This window comes from Trachemys scripta, chromosome 3, assembly GCF_013100865.1.
Source record: "Trachemys scripta elegans isolate TJP31775 chromosome 3, CAS_Tse_1.0, whole genome shotgun sequence".
Lineage (NCBI taxonomy): Eukaryota > Metazoa > Chordata > Testudines > Emydidae > Trachemys > Trachemys scripta.
This window is the reverse complement of record NC_048300.1, coordinates 115,067,807-115,089,991: the sequence shown is the minus strand read 5'-3', so window position 1 is coordinate 115,089,991 and position 22,185 is coordinate 115,067,807. Positions and strand designations below refer to the sequence as shown.

Genomic DNA, 22,185 nt, shown 5'->3' with positions numbered 1-22,185 from the left:
TTTCCTTCGCAGTAAATAGAAATGCCTTTGAGAGAACGGGGGCGAGAGTGCAATTAGCACTCTATCAAGACAGCTAGAAGAGAGGGTACAATGCAAGAGGTTGCAGAAAGGAAGTGGCTAGAGTGTATCATTCTAAAGGGAACAACAGCAGATGCTACCTGGGAACAGTTTAAAAAGAATGACAGCTAACATAAGGCTGTGCAGTGATAGAAAGAGGAAGAGAAGGAAAAAAGGAATGTTGTGGGCTAGAAGGCAGCTTAGAGGAGTCCCCACTGCCTGTTCTTTCAATCCCCTCCTCCCCTGCACATGGGTTTAACTTTTTGGAGAGAAGGGGGGAAGTTCTCCATTTTCAAATTATTCGAGAAAGATGAATAGTTTGTCGACAACAATGTACAGATGGGGTGTAGACATTGTTTTGGCTTCACCAGAGGGCTTAAGTGAACAGTGGAAGACTAATGATGACAGACATAAATCTACTTATATTTAAACAGCTTGTGATAGTCTCTTGTTGAAAGTATGCCCACATGCAGTAAGATGGTACAAAAACATGCTCATCTATGTGGTAAAGGAACAGGTTTGTTAGTAAAAAAAATTTTTTTTGCACATCACAAAATTGTCTTCATTGAGTTGATGTGGTGCAATAGTTTTTGAAAAGAAATAGATTAATAGTAGGACTGTCGATTAATCACAGTTAACTCACGTGATTAAAGAAATTAATTGTGATTGATCACAGTTTTAACTGCACTGTTAAACAATAGAATACCAATAGAAATGTATTAAATATTTTTGGTTGTTTTCTACATTTTCACATATATTTATTTCAATTACAACACAAAATACAAGTGTACAGTGCTCACTTTATATTACTTTTAATTACAAATATTTGCACTATAAAAAAATGACAAACAAAAGAAATAGTATTTTTCAATTTACCTCATACTAGTAGTACTGTAGTGCAATCTCTTTATCGTGCAAGTGTAAGTTACAAATGTAGATTTTTTTTGTTACATAACTCTACCCAAAAACAAAACAATGTAAAACTTCATAGACTACAAGTCCATTCAGTTCTACTTCTTGTTTAGCCAATCGCAAAGACAAACAAGTTTGTTTACATTTACAGGAGATAATGCTGCCTGCTTCTTATTTACAATGTCACCAGAAAGTGAGAACAGGCGTTCACATAGCACTTTTGTAGCCAGGATTGCAAGGTTTTACATGCCAGAGATGCTAAACATTCGTATGCCCCTTCATGCTTCGGACACTGTTCCAGAGACATGCTTCCATGTTGATGATACTCATTAAAAAAATAATGTGTTAAATAATTTTTGACTGAAATCCTTGGGGGAGTATTTTATGTCTCCTTTTCTGTTTTACCCACATTCTGCCATTTATTTCATGTTATTGCAGTCTTGGATGAGGGGATCTAAATTGGCTATCATCACTCAAGAAAGAGATTTTGGAGTCATTGTGGATAGTTCTCTGAAACCATCCACTCAATGTGCAGTAGCAGTCAAAAAAGGAAACAGAATGTTTGGAATCATTAAGGGATAGATAATAAGAGAGAAAATATCATATTGCCTCTAAATAAATCCATGGTATGCCCACATCTTGAATACTGCATGTAGATTTGGTCTCCCCATCTCAAAAAAGATATACTGGAATTGGAAAAGGTTCAGAATAGCGCAACAAAAATGATTAGGGGTATGGAATGGTTGCTATATGAGGAGAGATTAATAAGACTGGGACTTCTCAGCTTGGAAAAGAGATGATTAAGGGGGGGATATGATAGAGGCCTATAAAATCATGACTGGTGTGGAGAAAATAAATAAGGAAGTGTATTTACTGCTTCTCATAACACAAGAACTAGGAGTCACCAAATGAAATTAATAGGCAGCAGATTTAAAACAAACAAAAGCAAGTATTTTTCCCACTACGCACAGTCAAACTCTGGAACTCCTTGCCAGAGGATGCTGTGAAGGCCAAAAGTATAACAGGATTCAAAAAAGAACTGGATAAGTTCATGGAGAATAGGTCCACCAATGGCTATTAGCCAGGATGAACAGGGATGGTGTCCCTCACCTCTGTTTGCCAGAAGCTGGGAATGGGCGACAGGGGATGGATCACTTGATGATTACCTGTTCTGTTCATTCCCTCTGGGGCACCTGGCATTGGCCACTGTTGGAAGACAGGATACTGGGCTAAATGGACCTTTAGTCTGACCCAGTATGGCTGTCCTTATGACCCAGCACATGTTGTTCATTTTAAGAACAGTTTCACTGCAGATTTGACAAAATGCAAAGGTACCAATGTAAGATTTCTAAAGATAGCTACAGTACTAAACCCAAGGTTTAAGAATCTGAAATGCCTTCCAAAATTTGAGAGGGATGAGGTGTGGAACATGCTTTCAGAAGTCTTAAAAGAGCAACACTCTGATGCGGAAACTACAGAACCCGAACCACCAAAAAAGAAAATCAACCTTCTACTGGTGGCATCTGACTCAGAGTGACAGAACAAGGAGTAATGGTCTCAAGTTGCAGTGGGGGAGGTTTAGGTTGGATATTAGGAAAAACTTTTTCTCTAGGAGGGTGGTGAAGCACTGGAATGGGTTACCTAGGGAGGTTGTGGAATCTCCTTCCTTAGAGGTTTTTAAGGTCAGGATTGACAAAGCCCTGGCTGGGATAATTTAGTTGGTAATTGGTCCTGCTTTGAGCAGGGGGTTGGACTAAATGACCTCCTGAGGTCCCTTCCAACCCTGATATTCTATGATTCTATGAAAATAAACATGTGTTGTGCCGCACCGTTATCAAGCAGAACTCGTAATCAGCAAGGACACGTCCTCTGGAATGGTGGTTGAAGCATGAAAGGACCTTTGAATCTTTAGTGCATCTGGCACGTAAATATCTTGCGACGCCGGCTACAACAGTGAACCATGTGAACACCCGTTCTCACTTTCAGGTGACATTGTCAACAAGAAGTGGGCAGCATTATCTCCTACAAATGTAAACAAACTTGTTTGTCTTAGCAATTGGCTGAACAAGAAATAGGACTGAGTGGACTTGGCTCTAAGGTTTTACATTGTTTTGTTTTTGAATGCAGTTATTTTTTGTACGTAATTCTACATTTGTAAGTTCAACTTTCATGATAAAGAGATTGCATTACAGTACTTGTATTAGGAGAATTGAAAAATAGTATTTCCTTTGCTTTTTACAGTGTAAATATTTGTAATAAAAATAAATATAAAGTGAGCACTGTACACTTTTTATTCTGTGCTGTAATTGAAATCAATATATTTGAAAACATAGAAAACATCCAAAATATTTAAATAAATGGGTTTTGATAATAGCATGAGAAAAAAGAACAGGAGTACTTGTGGCACCTTAGAGACTAACAAATTTATTAGAGCATAAGCTTTCGTGGACTACAGCCCCCTTATTCGGANAATGAGCCCTTTAAGAGTTCGCTTTTTATACCCTATAATAAACAAGTGATGTCATTGCCAATTATTAGACCTGAGTGAAGTTCTTTTTTTATAATACATTAAATTAACAGATATAGCCAATTATTTACAGCATCTGATACCCAATTAACCATGTCTTATTTCAATTACTTAAGACCAAATCGTAAATAAGAAAACACTATAAGTTTAACACAACTCTTCTTTCTCATGATTTCATTCTTTGTGGTCACATGATTTAGGCCTATTTCTCATGCTTCAGAGTAGCAGCTGTGTTAGTCTGTATCCGCAAAAAGAATAGGAGTACTTGTGGCACCTTAGAGACTAACAAATTTATTAGAGCATAAGCTTTCGTGGACTACAGCCCACTTCTTCGGATGCATAAGGGGGCTGTAGTCCACGAAAGCTTATGCTCTAATAAATTTGTTAGTCTCTAAGGTGCCACAAGTACTCCTATTCTTTTTGCGGATACAGACTAACACAGCTGCTACTCTGAAGCATGAGAAATAGGCCTAAATCATGTGACCACAAAGAATGAAATCATGAGAAAGAAGAGTTGTGTTAAACTTATAGTGTTTTCTTATTTACGATTTGGTCTTAAGTAATTGAAATAAGACATGGTTAATTGGGTATCAGATGCTGTAAATAATTGGCTATATCTGTTAATTTAATGTATTATAAAAAAAGAACTTCACTCAGGTCTAATAATTGGCAATGACATCACTTGTTTATTATAGGGTATAAAAAGCGAACTCTTAAAGGGCTCATTGTTAATACTTGCCTGACCAAGTTGAAGATGACCAATATGAGTCTAACCACCCTGGGTCAGCCCGTTTGTAAGTATTTTAATCAAACGCGTATAAATATTTTGTTACTGTTTGGACATAATAAAATGCTTATTATTTAAGCTTTTTAGACATGCTTAAAGCAATTGTAGAAATGCCATGTGACCTTTAGATTTAACGAAGGAATGTATTGTTAAATCGGTGTCATGGTAGTATCCTATATTAATGATAATAATTCCAACAACTAGTATAAGTTAACGTGTGAATTTAAATCAACATAGTTATACTGGTATAACATACACTGTTTCAACCCATCAACCCATCCTTACTCTGGTGTAAGAAGGCATTTTTTTCAGTGTAGCTTATGTCATTTGGAAACAGGTTTAAACTAAATCAAATAAAGCCACTTTTGTACCAGAACAAGTATGACCACACAGGGGGGTTATACTTGTATAACTACATCAGTTTAACCAAACTAGTATAATTATATTGATATAACTGGTAACACTTTTCTGTGTAGACAAGCTTTGTTCAACAGTTACGTAAGGCATGGGTAGAATGAAGGATGCTGTAAGTTACAGGATCATCACTATGCTAACAAATAGCTCTGCCTCACCATCTAGCACAGATAATGTTGACTCCTCTTTGTTACAGTATCTGAGGCAAATATACACCTAGATGAAAAACAGCTGGCTCATGCTCAGTTCAGAAAAAACTGAGGTGAAACAGGCAAAAGGAAGCCTACCAAAAGACTACAAGGATCTGAACCTGTGGCCTTAATAAAGACAGCTTGCTCTCCTATTTTCATCCAGGTGGTGAGCAGTCTCTGGACCTTTCACTGGTGGCCAGAATGTATCCTTCCCCATTGATCTTTTATATTATTGCAATGTATTCTGCATTTGGGAGTGACTATGCACAATTTTTATTTTTGGATAAACTTTTTTCCAATCACAGTTCAATTCAAGCACTTTGTCACTTAACAAAAGCTGAAAAATGAATATATAATGTAACTAATGTGCTTATGCAACACTAATGCAGTACTGTAATTTCACCGATAATTATCCACAGACTGATTATATACTATATACACTATTATGCCCACATTCAAAATACTCTAGCAGTTTCAGTAATATGTTTTGGGAATTAAAACACATAGTAGAGGGATTTCCTATATCATAAACATAAGAAAAGGGACAGAAAAGCGTCTAATTTATGTTATCATGAGGAAAATTGGAATCCTAGTTGGCACTGCTTGTAAATAAAGCTTTCTTTAAAAAATTACACTCTAATGCACATTTTATACACATTTTTAAGTATTAGATACTGTTTTTATAACCTGAATTGAAATAATTTCAGTTCAGTTTTAGATTCCTACAGAGCATCTGCACTGTTCTAAGATTTATATCTGATAAAGTCTTATAAAACAACTAGTTTTTAAAAAACTTATTCACTGAGGTAGCAAAGGCATAAATCCCTCATTCTCCCCAGAGCCTGCTTCTTTAGGAACATTATAGATTAGATTATTATGGCAAGAAAGATTTAAATATCTCATTTACCTGAACAGCATCATAATACATTTTCTTGCCTTCTTCATCTGTCTTGTCTGACATCAACCATGCCTTGAGCAAATACTCATAAAAGCTATCTCCAAGTCCTCCAACGGAGACGTGATCTGAAAAGAGAAAAAGAGGATTCAGCAATTCCACCTTGAATTTGAGCACTGAAACACAATTACAGTTTGAAACTGTGATAGATTAACAAATTTCAGTATACCTCCCTATAACAATCATGTAATAATTATATACCTAGCCCAAAACCTCAGAAAAATACTTAATTATTTTACAGCAGAAAATATTTTTAAAATAAATGGTTAGTCTTTCTGCTTGTATGATGACCTGTAACAGGATGGGAGGAGACAACATTATTATTTACATAGTGTCATTAGAGTTTGTGGTACGTTACAGAAATGAAAAAAAAATCTACGTCTCTGCACCGAATAAGTGCTTATAATCTAAGATAGACAAAAGATGTGTAACTATAATATATTGTAACTTTTTTTAAAAAACAGAAAAAGTTGGCAAAAAACCCACTCCTAATGTCACAAATGCATTCCTTATTCTGCTGGGATTAACAGTTAATTATTCTAAACTGAAAATTTTACAAGCATCTAAGTGAGTTAGGAGCACAGGCCCCATTGATTTTCAATAGGATTTCTGCTCCTAAGTCAGTTCAGCACATTTGAAGATTGCCCTTGTAGAGTTTAAAAAATTAGCTATTTTAAAAAAAATTATAACTTTGAACTTCAGGCATTTCTAAGAACTATGGCGAACATTCTTGTGGTGGCCCTTAAAAATGTGCCAACTTTATCCTATATATATAAAACACACACACACACACACACACTCTCTTAAGGTTACCTCAGTACCTGCAATGTTCCTTTGTATTGCCCCAGATCTACTGCAGAAAATACCTTGATAATGCAAATACTATGGGTGTTCAACTGCAAATATTTAGGATTTGAGGATTTTATGACGTGACTAACTTTACTTACATGAGTTAGTCCTCTTGAAGGAAATGGGATTGTTCACATGATTAAAGCTACTGATGATCCAGTTTGCAGGATCAGCCCCATATCTAGTTATCTAAAGTAACAGGCAAGTTTTTAAAAGACCACCACATTATTTTAATATATTCCTACTAAGTAAATATTTCAATATCTGAAGTATTACTATAACTAGTTTTGCCTTAAGTGCCCTCTACAACACTTTAGAACAAGAGCACTAGATAAAGATTTCCTCTTCCACAAATAATATTTTCTAATAAAACTATTGTTACTCATATTAATAATTAGCATTTATTGAGCATCTTCAATAAGAGGACTTCAAAGTGCTTTACTGATACTAATCAATTAAAATCATCTAGTATCAGAGGGGTAGTCGTGTTAGTCTGAATCTGTAAAAAGCAACAGAGAGTCCTGTGGCACCTTTAAGACTAACAGAAGTATTGGGAGCATAAGCTTTCGTGGGTAAGAAACTCACTTGCATCTGAAGAAGTGAGGTTCTTACCCACGAAAGCTTATGTTCCCAATACTTCTGTTAGTCTTAAAGGTACCACAGGACCCTCTGTTGCTAAAATCATCTAGTTTCACAGATTTGGGGACTGAGGCACACAGGAGTTAACATGAAGTCTGTGGCATAGCTAGATATAGAGCCAATGACTCCTAACTCCTAGTCCTGGGCCTTGACTGCAAGGCGATCCTTGCTTCTCTATGAAGTTGAATGGAATTTTTAAAATTCCTAAATTCCCTCCCCCCATTAACAAAATGCATCCTCTTGCTCACCTTGGGGGTTGGAAAGTCATGCAAATATAGAATCTACGTGTATTTCCATTAAAACTTCACCATGACAGTGTGTCTTTTCTCCACTAGCCTGTGATCTCCAGTGTCCAATTTAGGTGTCCAAAATGTTTCCTACTATTCCACCCCAAACAAATGCACTATGATTATGCAGAGTTTTGAATTATGAATTACCAGAATTATGAAGAGCTTTTTAAAAAGATTAGATCTTTTAATTTTTGAAGAGTATATACCATTTAATTATCCTTCATGATCCAAAAGGAAAAAAGGCTTCTTCAAAAAAACCAAGAGCAGTTTTCCTATGATGGAGAGCTGATCACTGAATAGCAGCATTTAAATGACCTTTACAGTTTCCTAAATAAAATTACCATAGAAACCCTTGACATTTGCAAACTAAATAGCACAAGCATAATCTCATCAATAATAAGTCTTATTATTATATACATTATTGCAGGAGACAAATCCAATTGGTGCATGCTGCAGCAAATCACTGTAAGGTTACTGTCAAAATAACAAGGACTAAATGAATTTACAAGAACAATGGCAGTGAACCAACAATGTCCTTCAGAGTTACAGCACTGAAACACTAAGATTCAGAACCTGTTTTTTTTTTCTCCCTGGCTGATGTTTGTGAGTTGAATACTTCTATATTGTGGCAATTAGTTTTTTGTTGCAATCAATAGGCACTGGAAAAATAATCTCAAATAAAACATCTTTTTATGACTTTAGTTCTTGTTTTCTTCCATTGTGAAAAATCCGTGCTCGCAAACAAAAAAAGCAATTGAATTGGAACAGAGGAAACAAATGTAGACTTTATTTTATTTGTTGCTTTTTTAACATGCCGTGGATCGACCTGCATCAACACTTGTGTTCGTGGTTTGTATGGACAAGAAGCTAATTTCCATATACAAATTACATGCCATTGGTAAAAGAAGATGGCTTTATAAATTACAAGCTCCCGGACATGTACCAGGGATTTGATCTGATACAAAAGAGAAGTTTTTGAGGCACTATTATATAAACATAAGAAAGGTCAAAAGCCTAAACAGCAGAATTAGAATTTGATTCGCTTTTAAAAAAGGACAAATCACAGAGACACAGCGGCAGCTTTTAAACTGGGTGAGAGTAGGGGCTTTCCTACCACATGAGGCACTGCAATATTAGGTAAGTTTAATGCCAGACTAATGAGGTTTTAGCTTAGTCATATTTCTCATTCATTTTATGACCTCTCTTTCTGTACCTATGGCAGTAAATATTATTATTGTTTTAGTCAAGGACAATTGTGTTTGAAGATCTATTCAGGGCAGTTGCTAGCTGACATATCTTAATAAAACAGAGTTTCTGTGGCCGATAAAGGGGGACAGGCAGAGGAGTAGGCAACTATAATTGCCTAAGCACAGGGTCACAGGCATGGAGAAGGCCTTCCTAGCCAACAGTGCCCACTGTCTTAAAACATACATAGAAATATACAGATGTATGCATGTTTTTTGCATGCACATGTCTCTCTCGCTCTCTAAGATTTAAAAAGCCTTGCTAAGTCATGGGTATGACGTTACAAAAGGTTGTGGTTACCTGTGCCTATGCTTTATAACAGTGGTTTTCAACCTTTTTTCATTTATGGATCCCTAAAAAATTTCAAATGGATGTGCGGACTCCTTTGAAAATCTTAGAAATACACCTCTACCCTGATATAACGCGACCCAATATAACACAAATTCGGATATAACACGGTAAAGCAGCGCTCTGGAGGGGGCAGGACTGTGCGCTCCGGCAGATCAAAGCAAGTTCGATATAACGCAGTTTCACCTATAACGTGGTAAGATTTTTTGGCTCCCGAGGATAGCGTTATATTGGGGTAGAGGTGTAGTCTGTGGACCACAGGTTGAAAACTACTGCTTTATAACACTGTTGATAAAAAGTACAAAATGGAGTCAGAGGAATGTTATAAACTGAGTTTGTTCAGGTTAAAGCTTGGTGGTAAAAAGACTTCCAAGAACTCTTATGAATTTACAAACTGGCATAACAATTGACTGGAAATTTATTAAAATGGAGAGATATTCCTACATTTAGGGCTTTTTTTTTTTAAAAATTAAAGACAGATATAAGAGTATCATTTAGGTCCTCAAATCTTGGGATTCCATTATTCAATAAAACAGTCACTTCCTTTGCCTTTGGGGACAACTCTCCAATATACCCAGGCTGCAAACAGAACAGTGAGGATTCCTTATGTCCCCTCCCATTGTGTGTCTTGTTTAACCGACTGCATGCTTGGCAAGCTTTGAAATGAACTGAGCTGTCTGATATAGTCAAAATGACAGGACAAGACAGAATAAGCAACCTGTTCCTCTGTTTAAAGAAAAAGAAAAAAAAAGTGAAAGGATGAAAGACTACCAGATCGTGCCAACTTAGTGTTATGCTAGACTGAAAAAGTAGGTGTCTAGAGAATAAAACCTATGTGTTCATGCTGACTTAAATGATTTTTCCTATCCATCTTTTCTTTTGTCCTCTAGTGTGCATGTAGATCATTTATTTAAAAAGCAGAAAACACGAACAAATATAAGGAAGTCAATATTAAATAGTTTCTTCAAAAACTGGCATTTAAAACCAGCAAGAGACTTTCTAAACTATGTCATTCCCTCTAAAATACTTTACTAAACATGTTTAAAAAGAACAACTTTCCCAAAACAATTATTTTTCTTTTATATTCTAAGGCCTGGTTTCGCAGAGGAACTTAGGTGCTGCAATGCCTAATTTTTAGATACCTTGAAAATCACTAGAATCCACAAAGCCTGGGTTAGGCACCCAGCCTCTCTATATGATGAATGAGGAGAGATAAGCACCTAAAAATGCGATCTACAAAAGCCAGCATGCTAGGTGGGTAGCTGCGTAAGCTAGCCAATGGAAGCTGTTACACTTTGGATAAAGAATTGAAGAGTCATTGGAGCAGAGGGACTGGACCCTGGGTCTCCCACCTCCAGGTGAGTCTCTACCTACCAGGACATACAGTCATTCTCAGTCTCTCTCTCTCTCTGGCCCAATGACTATTTCAGCATCTATCCAAAGTGGAACAGGTTAAGATGGAGAGAGGCCCACATTAGAGTATCCCAAAATCCAATAGTTAGGGCTCTCTCCTTAGAAAGGATTTGAACCCTTCTCCCCATCAGCCAGAGGGGGGAAATTGAATGGGAGTGCCCACATCCTCGGTAAGTGCTCTATCTAGTGGGCTAAAAATTATAAGGGTGGCACCACTACCTCTTCCTCATTCTGCTGGATTTTGAATGGGCCTCAATCCAATAGCAGTGCTCAGAGCATGCCTACCAGATCAGGTCCCACAGATGAGACAGGCCGGGGAATGCCTATCTTCAGCTGGCTTGAAGATCCAGCTGGGGCTCGGGCATGAGATAGGTACTTAAGTACCTCTGTGGATCTCGGCCCAAATATTTTAATAATTTCTATTTTGTTTCTTTTCAGTGGGTGCACTGAATCAACTGTTCAGAAGAATTTCGATGATGGGATTGCTACAGTAAAAGCAAACCAATGTCGGGTCATGTAAAAACCCCCAAACCACAACTGTTTAATAGTGTAACTATATAAAAAACGGATTCTAGTAACACCTTCTAATTCAACAACCCATGCCGATCCCTGTTCTACATATTCATTCCCCACTAATTGGTGGTAGTTAGATTTTTCCTCATGATATTTCCAATGGAATTGAAGGCAATATAATTCTGTTTAGCTTACTTCCTTAATTGTCTGCCAGCATCATTTAATGTCAGCAGAATAAACACTCATCTGTAGAAAAATGTTATCCACCTTCTCATAACTGTTGTTCTTTGAGATGTGTTGCATATGACCATTAAACTGTAGGTCTGGGTGCATCTCATGCAGCACCAGTGCTGGGGAATTTTTCTTAGCAGTACCCATAGGGGCAGCCCTGCTCATGCTCTGGCTCCTCGTGCTCTGAATGGAGCCACCCCAACCCTCCTTTAGTTCTTTTGGACTGGCATGCCAATGGTAGACTCCGATGTGTTGGGAAAGACGGTTGGCATATAGCAGACATATGCAACACACCTCGAAAAACAATAGTTACAAGATGGCGAATAACCATTCTTTCTTCTTCGAGTGCTCGCATATGTCTTTTACGCTTTAGGTGACTCCCAAGCTGTTATCAAACGCAATGGGCCTTGAAGTCTCATCATAAGAGGAATTATAGAACCATTTTTCCCACATTTGTTTCTTTTCTTGATGCAAGCAAGAAGTGCATATTGTCTAGTAAACGTGTTGATGGAAGACCATGTTGCTACTCTGAAGAAGTCAATAGAGAAACATCCCACAAATGCTTGCTTTACTTCCACACTGCCTCTGAAGGGTGCAACTAGAATACCAGAATTCCCGCAGCCAAGTGGACTTGGGGGGCAGGGAGGGGAGGGAGTGTATCTAGACAAATGAAGGGGACTTGAAGGGGCTGGGCACCGGTTTCAGGATCTTAGCAGACCAGGGGTCACAGTGGATTCTCCATCACTGACGGTTTTTAAATCGATTCTATGTTTTTATAAACAATATGCTCTAGGAATTATGTTGGCGAGTTCTATAACGTGTGTTAATACAGGAGGTCAGGCTAGATGATCACAGTGGTCCCTTCTGGTCCTGGAATCTATGCGAGGAACCCAGTAGAAGGGGAAGAACGAAATGCTTCCCACTTCTGGATACTGTGCAACAAGATGGAGCCAGTACCATAGGTCTAGAGATGGACATAGAAGAGGCTGATGAATCCAGTACAGGGCATAAGGTTGATGGGCCCACAGCAGACTGTACTAGACCTTATGAGTGCAGAACCTGCAACGGTGCTGGAATAGGGTCTTCACCCTGAATCAATGGCAATGCTGGTACTGACCAGCATAGAAGGTCTCTTGTTGCTATATAGGCCTCTAGGACAATGATGACTGACCTAGTGCTGTAACTGAAGTAGTCGCCTGTCTCAATGGTCCCTGGGAGCATTCTGGTGTAAACGGCAAAGGTCTAGGGAATCCAAGTGAGCCAGTACAGGGGAGCAGCAAGCCAAAGGGCGCACACTACCATCAGTACCAGCATGACCTTCTGCAGAGCAGTCCTGGAGCCTGGGCTTCAAATAACGTGATGCTGATGATTTCATATGCTTCTGAATGGGTTAGGGGTATGTCTACACTTCAATTAGACATCTGTGGCTGGCCTGTGCCAGCCGACTCAGGCTTGTGAGGGTTGGGCTGTGGGGCTGTTTTATTACTGTGTAGACTTCTGGTCTCGGGCTGATCCTGAGCAGGGCCCTAGATCCTGTGCTCCAGCCCAAGCCTGGAAGTCTACACAGTAATGAAACAGCCCCATAGCCCAAGCCCTGTGAGCTTGAATCAGCTGGCACCAGCCAGCCATGGGTGTCTAGCTGCTGTGTAGACCTTAAAGAAGACAGTCCCAGTGATTTCTTGTGGCTTTTATCTGCTGGTAAAGCTGGGGGTGCACTCCAAGGAGGAGTAATTGTTGAGCTTCCATTTGACAACCAAGAGGGTTCAGACACTGATCTAAGAGCAGCCTCTGTAAGAAGACATCAAAGCTGCTCTTCCCTCAGCTTTTTCATTCTGGGTCTTTAAGCCCTGGCATATCGAGCATCTGTCTCTTATGTGGCTCCCATCCAAGCACTTAAGACAGTGTGAATGAGGGTCACTGATAGGAATCTGCTTTTGACAACCAAAGCAAGGCTTGAAAGCTGGCAACCTTGGCATAGGCTCCCCAGTACTAGGCGAGACCTGGAGATCTGCCCAATTCAGAAAATGAACTAAAGGGAATAATTTTATATATAAAGGAAAATACAGAAAGAAAAATAATGTCCAACGGATGAAACACAGTAGCAATAGGCAAAAGTTAGCTAAAGTTTGTTCTCAAGGAGCGAGGTTGTGAAGAATGCTCCGACTACTGATTACAGAAGGTAAGAAAAACTTAAGAAGGGGTGGGGTGGCTCCTTCCTCTGTGCCCTCCATTCAGAACTGGGGTATGGGTAGGACGGCCCCTACAGATACCACTAGGGAAAACTCTCTGGAACCAATGCATGAGACACATACGCCTACAGTGTAATGGACGTAGGGAAGCACTCACAGAAGAAATATAGAGGCAAATCCTCAGCTAATATAAACTGGCACAGTTTCATTAACTTCAGTGAAACTAAACCAATTTATACCAACATAGAATTTTGATCCAAGGCAAACTGATAGCATTTCTTTAAACAGCAGCCTTAACAGAGCACTTTAAATTTTTCAATGAAAAAAGACATTTTTCAACCACACACTTAGACTCATTCAAAAGCTTTCTACTAACAAATATGCTAGAGGTCAGAGAAATATACATTAACATATATGAAGTGGGTAGAAAAATAAGTAACTCAAGTAGAACTCAGGTTTGTCAATTGGTAAGAGTGAGAGAAACAATCAAGAGTTTATTTCTTCCTAGAGATGGTATGTAAAAATAGTTAACTGGCCGTTCTGAAGAACTGCCATACTTACGTTGACCCCATTGACCGCTACTGGGATTCAGATAATTAGGGTAAAGACCTTCTGGTTTATCAAGCCGGTTCAGAACTTTACGAATGTTCGTTACCTGTTACAAAGAAAACCAAACAGTGAGCACTTGATCCAGTCTTATATTCGCATTAAATACAAGTAGCATCAGTGCATCCTTTTTTATCAACACGCATAAATACATTTTTAATTCAAAAAACTATTTATTCTTTCAACATACCTAATGTCCCTATCAAAAGACCTCTATGCATAGGCATAGACAATTTCTTTTAAAAATAAACATAAATCTAATCTATTGTCATCAACTAAAACGCTCCACAGGAAAAAATAGAGATGCTCCATTCAATTTCTCCCTCATAAAAGGTCAAGATAAAGAGATTTGCAGTATGCCCCTGAAGGTCAATGGATTTGGCTCTGTTCAACTAAATAGGGAGACAAAATGGTGGAAATGAGTTACAGAACTAAGCGCCTTCCACTGAGGATGTTTTCCCACCCAGCTCCCCAGATGTTCAAATCTTTGGCATTTGGGCACTCCAGCTAAACTCTGCCATGGTGGCATGACAGGAAGAAAGGCAGTTTCTCAGTCACCCGAATCATAAAGAGCTTTACACGTTTAAACCAGTAATTTAGATTGTAGCTAGGAATTAACTTCAAGTTTGAACAGTATATAGAGCACTGAAGTAATGGACTGTATGTAACAAATTTTGCTGAGTAAAGTCTCTATCCTAGAGTGAGCTCCACAGTGCAGTGGCACAGGACTCCACTCATATTGAGCTCATTGCAGGACCACAAGACAGCAGCTATATTCTGCATTAGCTGAAGTCTGAGTGGCCCTCTAGCATGGTTCATTGTAGATAGAGCACATGTAGTATTTTGATGGAATTTTAATGAAAGACACCAGATTAACTGCTCTGAAGAAGGAAGATCATGATTTAGCCACAGAACAGAAACAGCAAGGCAGGAGCACTGAAAGCTTCTCCCTAAAACATTGTCAAGATGTCCCCAGGTCTGATTTGGAGTTCCTACCTCTATGAGACAGAATGTAGTTCCATTTAAAGGTTATTCAAATCTTTGGCTTATTTGCCAAGATTATCAACTTGTGCACTTTAGATTTTATTTTGTTCTTAATACTAGTTTAAAAATTAAAATGTTATCTTAAATGTCACTTCTTGAGAGTCTGGGGAAAAAGCCTTTGAAATTCAGATTTATTTAAAACAAACTCTGTCCTTAATTAATCTTGTTTTGCATATGCATTTCATAGGTTACAACAATTGTGTGAGCTTTAATATTGCACTGTACATAATGGTAACAATACATTGTTCAGCCAATCCATGAAGTTTGGTGTACTTAATAATCAATTAAAAGGTTGAACCACCGCTTTTGGAGCTAAACAAAGTTTACAGCTTCCTCTGGAATTTCTTATTAAGGTGTCATAATTTAACAGAGAAAAGTCATTTTTAAATATGTATATTGCTGTATATGTGTCTGACATTTCTAATTAATAAACAAAATTAAGTACGTAAACTACATTAATGCAATGTTCTTGTTGAGATCTAAATTATACAAAAGTCAGGAAATAAAAATATATGATTACAACATTTATAATTCTACTCTCTTGTACACAATAATATTTTATATAAGTGGATGTGGTATATATGTTAAATGTAGCTGAATTATAGTTGCCTAGGAACCAGTAATTTAATTTTAACCCCTTTGCACGCCGTTTTTTGTATTTAGTAATTTTGTTTCAAAAATAAAAAAATCTTTGAATACATATTCAATAAATCTACCTGTATAAGATGCATATCCACTGTTTCATCTCCCTCTTTAGTCCAACAGAACCAAATCTATTGACCTTCAGAGCATGCTGCAGATTACTTTAACAAGGCCTTTAAGGGAGATGTTGAATAGACAAACTCTGTTTTTTCTGTGGAGTTTTTTACTTGATATCAGATTTGATTTTTTAATTGCACATATGCATAGAGGTCTTTTGATGGGCACATTATATATTTCGAAAGAATATACATTTTTCTTATTAAAATGTATTTATGCTTGTGATTAAAGGAACAATTCACTGGGAACATTTTTATATTGTACATACACATGGGAATATTAAAATTATTGTAGTACATTTATTCAAATATGTATCTATCCCAATAAACACATCTGCATTGATTCAATGTAAATCTGTACACCAGTAAATGCAATATTGTACTTTGGTGCAATATGTTAAAAACTTAATAGAAAAAACATACTGTGTATGCACCATAGTCTTTTTTAGAACATGTAAAAATTTATTTGTATGTGATGTTTCTTCAAGTATGTAAAAAATCATCAAGCCACATTTGAAGTTTTTAAAATAATCCATTTGTAGTTATTTAAATGTGAATACAGGGCTAGCCACAACAATTTCTGAAGTAGTGAAAATGTTATTTTTTTTAAAGCTCAAAAACTCAAAAATGGCCACATAGAATTTTACCAAACTTGGAAAAAATGCACCTTTAGGCTGTGAACAAGTATGAGAAATGTCACATTTAAAGAGTACTTTCCTCAAAAAGTTATGAACGCTCTATAAAGATGGACATGAAATGGAAAAGATTCCCAAATCCCTTACTTACAGTAGTGACACCCTGTATTTTTAAAAATGCATCAAAGTGATTGCTAGAAGGTCACAGTCCTTTGTACTTCTGCATGAACACAGTATATTATATATATAAAAAAAGAACGAGGAGTACTTGTGGCACCTTAGAGACTAACAAATTTATTTGGGCATAAGCTTTCGTGGGCTAAAACCCACTTCATCGGATGCATGCAGTGGAAAATACAGTAGGAAGATATATATACACAGAGAACATGAAAAAATAGGTGTTGCCATACCAACTCTAATGAGACTAATCAATTAAGGTGGGCTATTATCAGCAGGAGAAAAAAAAGCTTTTGTAGAGATAATCAGGATGGCCCATTTCAAATAGTTGACAAGAAGGTGTGAGTAACAGTAGGGGAAAAATTAGCATGGGGAAATAGATTTTACTTTGTGTAATAATCCATCCACTCCCAGTCTTTATTCAAGCTTAATTTAATGGTGTCCAGTTTGCAAATTAATTCCAGTTCTGCAGTTTCTTGTTGGAGCCTGTTTTTGAAGTTTTTTTGTTGGAGAATAGCAACTTTTAGGTCTGTAACTGAGTGACCAGGGAGGTTGAAGTGTTCTCCGACTGGTTTTTGAATGTTATAATTCTTGACATCTGATTTGTGTCCATTTATTCTTTTGCGTAGAGACTGTCCGGTATGGCCAATGTACATTGCAGAGGGACATTGCTGGCACATGATGGCATATATCACATTCGTAGATGTGCAGGTGAACGAGCCTCTGATGGTGTGGCTGATGTGATTAGGTCCTATGATGGTGTCCCTTAAATAGATATATGGACAGAGTTGGCCACAGGCTTTGTTGCAAGGATAGGTTCCTGGTTTAGTGTTTTTGTTGTGTGGTTGCTGGTGAGTATTTGCTTCAGGTTGGAGGTCTGTCTGTAAGCGAGGACAGACCTGCCTCCCAAGATCTGTGAGAGTGAGGGATCGTCCTTCAAAAACCAGTCGGAGAACACTTCACCTCCCTGGTCAGTCAATTACAGTCCTAAAAGTTGCAATTCTCCAACAAAAAAACTTCAAAAACAGACTCCAACAAGAAACTGCAGAACTGGAATTAATTTGCAAACTGGACACCATTAAATTAGGCTTGAATGAAGACTGGGAGTGGATGGATCATTACACAAAATAAAATCTATTTCCCCAAGCTAATTTTCCCCCTACTGTTACTCACACCTTCTTGTCAACTGCTTGAAATGGGCCATCCTGATTATCACTACAAAAGATTTTTTCCTCCTGCTGATAATAGCCCACCTTAATTGATTAGTCTCATTAGAGTTGGTATGGCAACACCTATTTTTTCACATTCTCTGTGTATATATATCTTCCTACTGTATTCTCCACTGCATGCATCCGATGAAGTGGGTTTTAGCCCACGAAAGCTTATGCCCAAATAAATTTGTAAGTCTCTAAGGTGCCACAAGTACTCGTTCTTTTTACAGTATATTATCTGAATATAAAATTTATTTGTGGTTTTCACCTTAACCAAGCAAGTTACATCAACTAAAATAGGTGCTGTGTTCCAAATGCCTAATCTACATGAATTTACCACTTAACCAAACTTCCAGATATTATGTGGCCTGATAAGTGCTTTTATAATTTTTATATCCATGACAAAATGAATCTCGGTCAATTCAGCCATGTGTTTTGTGTTCATTAATATGGATTCCCACAGAAACTATTCACCTGCTTACTGTGACACACTTAAAATTACAGAAATTCCAATTTTTCATTTTTTAATATAAAAATTTTACCAGAGAATCTAACCTTTTCAGCAAACACTGGGTTTCCAGACAAATGACTCAAATGTATGAACTCCAAATGCAGAGTTCCAAATTCTGCCAGAATACTGCTTCCTCCAGAAGCCCAGGGCCAGTTTCGACCAATCCCACTAAAGGGGGGAAAAGGCAGAAAAGGTCATTAGCATCTATAAAGAAGTGCTAATAAAATATATGGTATATTAGGTACACTGCAGCTACCAGAAGATAATTAATTTCAAAGCTTTTAATTGGTAACACAATGAAACTTGTACAAGTAACATCCTTACTAGGCCACCTTCTGTTTTATGAGACTACCCCATAGTCACCTTAAATGTTTGAGTACAATTCTGCTCCACCTTTATTAGACCACCATTGATTGATCACTTAAAGATTGATCTGTATGTATGTTTATATGACTACTATGCATTCCTAAAGTTAAATAATAAGCTCTTTGGGGATTCATGTGTTTGTGCACAATGGACCCTGATTCTGATTGAGTTCTCTGGGTTCTACTCGAATTTAAGTATTGAATATTAAATTTATAAAATCTCAATAATAGATTTCATAAGACTTTAGAACATAAATCCTACTTAATAATGTAGATCTTAACTACAGGTATGATAGCTATCCATTGTCTTTCAGGGCACTCTTTAACCATGATTAATGTTTTCAAAATTAAATTCAGAGCTAATGACACTTCACGAAATAAAATTTAATCTTTACAGACTGGAGCCTGAGCTCTGGGACTCTCCCACCTTGCAAGGTCCTAGAGCCCAGACTGCAGTTTGCAAGTCCACACTGCAACTAAACACCCCTTATCCCGAGCCCCATGAGCCAAAGTCAGCTGGCATGGGCCAGCTGTGAGTATTTAACTGCAGTATAGACATACCCAAAGACACAAACGCTGCCTCTTTACTATGCTCTGACCTGAAGCTCGACTGACAGTTGACAGGAGGCACTGGAGACTTTTTTTTACTAGCTTCTCGATTGGTTTACATAGAGGACATTAAACATTGGACTCTATTTTGCAAGTGGTGTTCACTGGTAAACTGAATTCCACTTCCACAAAAAGAATTGAGGTTTTTTTCCTGGGGAGAAAAAAAGTTGTCTCAAATTGGGACAAAAAGCCAAAATCTCAAAATTTTTCATGGAAGTGAAATTTTGCAATATTTTGTTTAGGTAACACTGAACTATTCCTGCAGAGGGAACATTTTAGTGTTTCTAAAACAAAATGTGCCCCCTAGGAGCCTGAAGCCTTGGCAGCCCCAGCACTGTGGCAGCCATTCAGGAGTCAGGCACAGGTGGTGACAGGAAACCAGGCAGATTTCTACTGGAAGTTTCAGCAAATAGTCACAGTCCCATGGCAGATTTCAATTGTGACAAAGACATTTCTGACAAAAAAAACTTTCCATCAGAAAATGTCCAATCAGCTTCATTTGCAAGGTTTCTAGCATGTAGTGAAGGTTTCTTTAGTACTGGCTGGAGTATTTTAGGTTTTAGGGTGGGTGGCAGATTCTTCTTGTCCAATGTGACATTAATAGGGTACAGGTGTTCTCTACTTCTACTCCATTAAAAGTAAATATCAAACTTCCAGGCTTCAGACTGTATTTTTTCTTCTAAAGATCCTGAGGGAGTTGTACTGTTGTCTTCATGAAAGGAGGGAACTACAGCTACTGAATGTACACTTCTGTCTTTCCAGACATTTGATCAGAAAAAAGCAACAGAGGGTCCTGTGGCACCTTTAAGACTAACAGAAGTATTGGAGCATAAGCTTTAAGACTAACAGAAGTATTGGAGCATAAGCTTTCATGGGTGAACGCCCACTTCATCAGACGCAAGTCTTGCGTCTGATGAAGTGGGCATTCACCCACGAAAGCTTCTGTTAGTCTTAGTTAGAATACTTCTGTTAGTCTTAAAGGTGCCACAGGACCCTCTGTTGCTTTGATCAGAAAAGTCTCTTAAAATAAGCAAAGATAGATTTTCGGAACTATGCAAAGTAATTAAAAATAGTGTTATCTGAAACCTGCTGGTTTTGGCTTTCACAGATGTCACGGGTCAAAATGGCAGGTTTGCGTTGGCAGGTGGTGCACCCTAAATTCAAACAAGCTTCAGTATCTTCAGCAAACTGGCCAGCTGGCATCTGTGCAGCATTCTGCTGCAGATAGTTGACCTTGTCCCCTCCTACGTCATCTTCATGGGGCCAACAAAGCAGGCATATTCTCTCCATCCCATCAGGATATTCAGGGGAGTGGGCAACTTGCCGTCCCTGGTATTCAGCAGTACAACACTGGTCCTACTGCAATCTATCCTTACTTCATCTAGGGGAAAAAAGATGTATCCCAGAATACATCACAGGCATAGGGATCAGTGCATGTAGCCACTTTCTGAAGAGATGGTATGGGAACTAGCTGTAACTTCCACTAAAAGATTTGGCATCGGGGGAGTGAGGGATTTCAGGGCATCTGGTCCCCATCACCCAGAAAAGAAAGCAGATCTCTCTAACTGGCCTTGAGTGAGGGCTTAAAGGAAGGGAATCCCAGCTTAGGCCTCCTATGTTAGCACGGGCAATAAAGAAAAATTCATGGAAGCCCGTGACCTATCCGTGATTTTTACTTAAAATATGCATGTCAAAATGGAGAGCTGCAGGCTCCCCACATCACCCAGAGGTGCTTGGCTTGGAGCTGCAGAGACTCCACACCACTGGTGGCGCCAAGCTCAGGGCATCCCCGCCACCTGCAGTGGCTCTGACTTGGAGCTCTCGGGCACCCCCACTGGCCACGCCGCTCTGTGCTCACGGCCGCTGGGAGCTCCCAGGGTGGCGGGGACCCTACAGCTCCCAAGTACGGGGGCTCAAGTCACGCAGGTCTCTGGAAGTCACAGATTCCGTGACAAAGTCGTAGCACTAGTCATAAGTGATTTGTATGATATTGCGTTTCCATTACAGAAATTTCACAAAGCTCTAATTAAAAATAATTGAGCATCCCAGAGAAACCTCTCTGCTCCAACTGGCAAAATCCACATGTTGCAGAATTATTTGACAAGTCAAAAGCAGTTGATTATGCATTATTAGTTATGGATCAGTCATTTGTGGAAGAAAGGGTTGTTAATTTTTCAACAAAACAATGGAAAGTGCCAATTTGTTGAAACCAAAAATGTTGTGAGAAAGGGTTGCTTTTGATAAAGTTTTTCAAAATATTTTTTTTATTGTTGAAATGTTTCTTTTCAATATTTTCTAAATGAAGTTTTATTTCGTTCAAAAAACCCTTTCACTTAAAAATTTAAGTTACTTTGTAGTAAAAACAGGTTGAAAATTTCAATCAAATATGACTTTTTATTTTCAAGATTTATTTCAAGGAAAATTGTCCAGATTTTCACTTTTTGTCTCAGTTTGGGATGGGGTAATTTTTCAAAATCTCAAAAATTCTTATGGGATGGGAAAACAATTTTCTGATCAGCTGTATTTTGTGGTTCAAACTGTCATCCTATTTTTTAAAATTCCATTTAAACAAACTGCTCAGATTAATTAAATGGAATGATGGTTGATCTGATCTGCTGTTCCGTAAAACTGGTCTCAAAACAAATGATCTGAAATTAAGGGCTTGTCCACATGGCCCCACAATTCGGACTATGGGATGTTAATTGTAGG

General features: G+C 38.1%; 1 protein-coding gene across 1 annotated transcript in view; it reads right to left on the bottom strand.

Moving 5' to 3' along the window:
* The window catches only part of MAN1A1 (mannosidase alpha class 1A member 1), a 208,750-nt gene that overhangs the window by 31,716 nt on the left and 154,849 nt on the right, over positions 1–22,185 (bottom strand). The window contains exons 6-8 of the mRNA XM_034765788.1: positions 18,547–18,670; positions 14,122–14,215; positions 5,796–5,911 (exon numbers count right to left, since the gene is read on the bottom strand). Of these exons, the coding sequence (XP_034621679.1) occupies positions 5,796–5,911; positions 14,122–14,215; positions 18,547–18,670 (334 nt within the window). The remainder of the gene's footprint in view (positions 1–5,795; positions 5,912–14,121; positions 14,216–18,546; positions 18,671–22,185) is intronic.